We start from the raw sequence: 5,210 nt of genomic DNA, 5'->3' as shown, positions 1-5,210 counted from the left end.
TGATTAACATTAGTTATTGACTTTGATTTAATTTAATTTAATTTTTTACCCTAATCAAACATTTGCATACCTTATATATACTCTTAATAATTTGGATAATTAGCAAAAAACATCCTTATCGTTTGTACTCATTGCGAAAATGGTCCCTATCGTTTTAAACATGTTATTTACACCCTCATTTCAAACTTTTCTTGCAGAATTGGTCCTTTCCATCATATTCCGTTAAATCTTTCCGTTAAATATGTATAATTTGATGTAAAAGGTCCCTATTGTTTGCTATAATTGCGTAAATAGTCACTACCATTTCAATTTTGGCGTTTGGATATTCAAATCGACATTTCTTTACTTAAAAGGTCCTCGCGTCCATTTTTTCTATTATAACATTATGAAATGATTAATTTATCATCATCTTTAAATAAACAAATAGAAAAAAATAATAATAAAAAATTGTATTTAGAGTTTCTAATTTTTTTAAAATTACAAACGAATCTCACATAAATTTTTTTAAAACATTCTAATAAAAAAATATTTTATATTCCCAAATAACCCTCATATCCCTACTTGTATGCCTATCCTTCACCACCAAAATAATTAAAAAGAGAATTAAAAGTATAAAAAAATATTTGATGAGGAATAAACACCATTATGTTTTTATAATTTTTTTCTATTTTTAATTATTTTTTTTACTTTTATTATATTGTTAATTATCTTTTTAATTAATTTTGTGGTGGTGGTGGAGTGTAGGGGTATGGGCGTAGGGTACGTGGGTTAATTGGGAAGATGAAACGTTTTTGTCCATTAGAATATTTCAATTATTTCCCTAAGACTCATTTGTATTTTTTTTTTTAAAAATTAGAAATTTTAGATACAATTTATTTATATTATTTCTATTTTCTATTTGGTTATTTAAATATGATGATAAATTAGTTATTTCATAATGTTATAAAGGGAAAAATGGACGCAATGATCATTTAAGCAAAGAAATGTCGATCTGAATATCTAAATGTCAAAATTGAAATGATAAAAACTATTTGCGTAATTATAGCAAACAATAGGGACCTTCTACATCAAATTACACATATTTAACGGATGGATTTAACGGAATATGACAGAAATGACCAATTCTGCAAGAAATGTTTGAAATGAGGGTTTAAATAGCCAGTTCAAAACGATAGGAACCATTTTCCCAATGAGTACAAACGATAGGGACGTTTTTTGCTAATTACCCTAATAATTTCTATCTAATTTATTAATTTCTTTGCTTCTGTCTAGCCGATTTCTTATTATAAAAACGCCGTCAACTTTGATTGCTTAACTTCGGTCATCTTTGTACAGCAGGTCAAAAGACATGGAAAATCCATTATTTGACCTTGAGAGGCCTTTTTTATAAAATAAAAATATATCTTTGACCGAATGTTAATTTAAAAAAAAAAAAAAAATTATGAAGATATCACGTTAACTAAGCTTAAAAAAACATGAATCATCTGTAGTTTCATAACATGCTCGAACAAATAGACTGGAATTGAAATTTCAGACTTCAGAATGAGTTGAAACTTATAAGCTTAGCAACTTTATTTAGTCAAATCACACCATATATTCAAAGCCACCCACCCGACAATTTCGAGTTGGATGTTGAAGCTTCCTCCGCCGCCCTAATGGACTAAAAGTAGGTAGAAACTAAAGCCTATAAACAATCAGGAATAGAACTTAAAGCAGCCCAGAACTATCAACCCTTAGGAAAAGTGAAAACCACAGGCCACTTATTTTTGATTTTGTGATTAAGAAATGGCACACACTGAATCTACTTTGCCCTTGAAAAAGCTACAAGGCAAAGTTGCCATTGTCACTGGTGGTGCAAGTGGTATTGGGGAGGCCACTGCACGTCTTTTCGCCGATCATGGTGTACAAGCAGTTGTGATTGCCGATGTGCAAGACAAGAAAGGCCAAATCGTGGTTGAATCCATTGGCGTGGAACGCAGTAGCTACGTGCACTGCGACGTTAGTGATGAAAAACAAGTGAAGGCCATGGTTGATTTTACTGTCCAAAAATATGGTCAACTCGATATCATGTTTAGTAATGCTGGAATACCTAGTAAATCCGAACAAACAATACTCAATTTTGATTTTTCTCAATATGAAACCATGTTCGGAATCAATGTACGAGGTATGACAGCATGCGTAAAGCACGCAGCACGAGCTATGGTGGAGAAGGGTGTCAAAGGAACCATTGTCTGCACTGCTAGTGTGGTTGCCACCAATTGCAAGGGCGGTACGAATTTGACCGACTATGTAATGTCGAAGCACGCTATTTTGGGTCTGGTCCGAGCAGCTAGCCAGCAACTTGGTGTACATGGGATTAGAGTTAACTGTGTTTCACCGTCTGCGATCGCGACTGGAATGGCAGCGAACACGGGCTTGACGAACGAGGGAGTTCAAATGGTATTCGGGCCTTTTACTGCATTGAAAGGAATTGCATTAACAGTTGAACATATAGCAGATGCTGTATTGTTCCTTGCATCAGAGAATTCTGCATTTGTTACTGGACATGACTTGGTCGTGGATGGTGGATTGATCAGCCTTCCCCATAAACTGGTTACAGAAAAATGAGAAAATTTTATTTTGATGTTTGTTCTTGAGAAATTTTGTGTCTCAATGCTATTGAAATACCAATAATTGCATTAAATGTTGTACTATGTAAAATTCTATCTTTTAATGAAAAAAAAAATTCTTGATTTTATAATCCGATTTTATTCTTTGCTGAAAAATTTACAGTTATGTTATTACTGAGGAAAATTCATAGTTAAAAACATATTAAAGTAACTCTTATTTCAAAATAACAAATCACACTTTATACATACTATTTTTAACTAGAATCCTTCATAAACATTATTCTAAAGTATCAATTTTTCTTTTACTATTTTTTAACTTCAAACATGGTATGCGATGTTATATTACTGAATTTGTTGCGTACTGCGTCCATTCGAAGTCTCTTAATATTAAAACCTCTCACCTGAGGATATATAGTTTGATGATTAGATGAACAGAACTGTTTTTAACAATTTCTGGAAAAAAAAAAAAAAAAAATTTCCCAATGATTTAATTGGAGGATATAAAATTGCCACTGCGGCTGATATCAGCAAAGAGTTCCGGATTTTGTTTCAACATTGGGTAGAAGTAGAACTCTCTTCCTCTTGAAATTTTCCTCCCACCCAAATTCCTTTTCTTAATCGCAATCTTCCTATCAAGAATAAACTAGAACATTTCTCTCTTATACTAACATAGTGAGTGTGACAAATTTTATTGTGTAAACTCGTTTCAGTTCTTTGCAAGAATATCATAATGGAGAAGTTTGTGTTATTCATACTTGTTAATTTTCCATTGTTGGTCACGATCTAATACCAAAAACGTTATACATTACGGGGCAATCGGTGATACTATAAATCATGTTTCTGTGATTTAGAGAAAAAATAATTTTCGACTTGAATTATGTTGTTTTTGCATTTTGGCTTTCATAAAAGCATGGAATGCGACTTGCAAATCATCATCCCTTTCTTCAACTATGGAAATTCCTTCGAAGAAGACGTTCTTGATCAATCCTTTGAACTTCGATGGCCCTTGCAACAACAAAACTATTAATGTTGAGGTACTGATTCAATGGTATATTGAACTATATTTCTTTGATCGTCTTTTATTAATTTTGTTGTAAATTTATTTTGCAGATATATGGAAATATAGTTGCACCAAGTAACGAACCATCGGAGTAGAAATGCGAAAATAATGCTTGCAATAATTGGATTCGTTTTAGAAACGTGGATAACCTGTTGATCTGTGGTAAAGGTGTAATCAATGGTCGTGGAAGTAAATGGTGGCACAATATAAAAAATGCAAGTCCCCCCCCCCCCCCACTCCCCCACCCTAATGTTATGTGTACAGTATCTACTATATTCCTTTTTTGATAGCCCACTCACACGAATGGGCCCCATGATTATTTTAATAGCGGGATCCACACGAGTAACGTGAGAGGCTGTCAAAGAAAGTATAGAGAATGCTGTATACCTAGCATGCTTCTAATTTTCTTACCCAACTTGATGTTCCTTGAAATGCATCATTATTTCTCGCTTCTGGCCACATCAAAAACTATATTTAAAGGTTCTCTTTTGAGAATGCTTTAGAAACTCTTTCTAACATAGATTCTACTTCCATCTTTTGCAGCATGACTTGAGACCATCACCAACTGTAAGTCTCATATTAACTCTTTCGATATTCATAATTTATGTTCAAAAGAATTTACCCCTGATTGAAATTCTTCAAATGACAGGCTTTACAGATATCATCCTCTAACAATGTTATTCTGAGTGGTCTTACCTTTAAGGACAATCCTCACGTGCACGTTATCTTGGATTATTTAAAATCAGTTCACGTGTCGGATATCACGATAGATAATCCGGGAGACAGTCCGTACACTGATGGCATCCACATTTCGGGGTCTACAAATGTTACCATTGATCATTGCCGTATTGCGACTGGTAATTCAACTTTGTTATTATAATGTCCAATATGCACTTAAGACTACCCGGAAAAAATGGTTGCATTTTTATTAAATTACTCCAGTTGGTGTTATAACTGTGTCACCTGTAGGCGATGATTGCATTTCCATAGTGAAGGGAGCATCATATCTGAATATTAGTAACATCACATGCGGACCTCACTCCCATCAAGTCACAACATTGGGTGGGGTTAGGTGAACCATATCCTCACATTCTTCACCTTGGTTCTCCTAACACTCTCTCTTGGTTGCGAATTTGCACATGGAAGAACTGTTCATCATCATCGCCCACCACCTGCAAGAAAAATTAACCAGTGTCAATGTGTAATAAAGATAAGCACAATCTAAATTTACTTGCAGGTAGAATTTTTGTTCCCATATCAGAGGGATTCCTATCAGTGTGAATTTTAACAAAATTAACTTCACCTTGAGACATTTTCTCACGTATAAAATGATATTTTACCTCAATATGTTTAGTTCTTTCATGGTAAACAGGATTTTTACAAAGCAATAAAGCATTTTGATTATCAGTAAACATAATAGGTGTATCATGCATGAAGTTCAATTCTTTTAAAATTCCTTTTAACCAAGTACATTCTTTAGCCGCCTCAGTTATGGCAACATATTCTGCCTCAGTACTTGACAAAGTAACTAAAGGCTGCAG

General features: G+C 33.6%; 1 protein-coding gene across 1 annotated transcript; it reads left to right on the top strand.

Annotated features, from left to right (window-relative positions):
* Nucleotides 1–1,702: 1,702 nt before the first annotated feature.
* LOC111388383 ((-)-isopiperitenol/(-)-carveol dehydrogenase, mitochondrial-like) lies at nucleotides 1,703–2,737 on the top strand. The gene has a single exon (XM_023013066.1). The coding sequence runs from the start codon at nucleotides 1,786–1,788 to the stop codon at nucleotides 2,605–2,607; it is 822 nt and encodes a 273-aa protein (XP_022868834.1). The 5' UTR covers nucleotides 1,703–1,785; the 3' UTR covers nucleotides 2,608–2,737.
* The last annotated feature ends 2,473 nt before the right edge of the window (nucleotides 2,738–5,210 follow it).

This window comes from Olea europaea, unplaced genomic scaffold (genome assembly GCF_002742605.1).
Source record: "Olea europaea var. sylvestris unplaced genomic scaffold, O_europaea_v1 scaffold489, whole genome shotgun sequence".
Lineage (NCBI taxonomy): Eukaryota > Viridiplantae > Streptophyta > Magnoliopsida > Lamiales > Oleaceae > Olea > Olea europaea.
Note: the sequence above shows the minus strand (reverse complement) of the source record. Positions and strands in the feature narration are given on the sequence as shown.

What these genes read in the sequence shown, in the direction of transcription:
- LOC111388383 (XM_023013066.1), top strand. Translation starts at nt 1,786, where the DNA reads ATGGCACACACTGAATCTACTTTGCCCTTGAAAAAGCTACAAGGCAAA.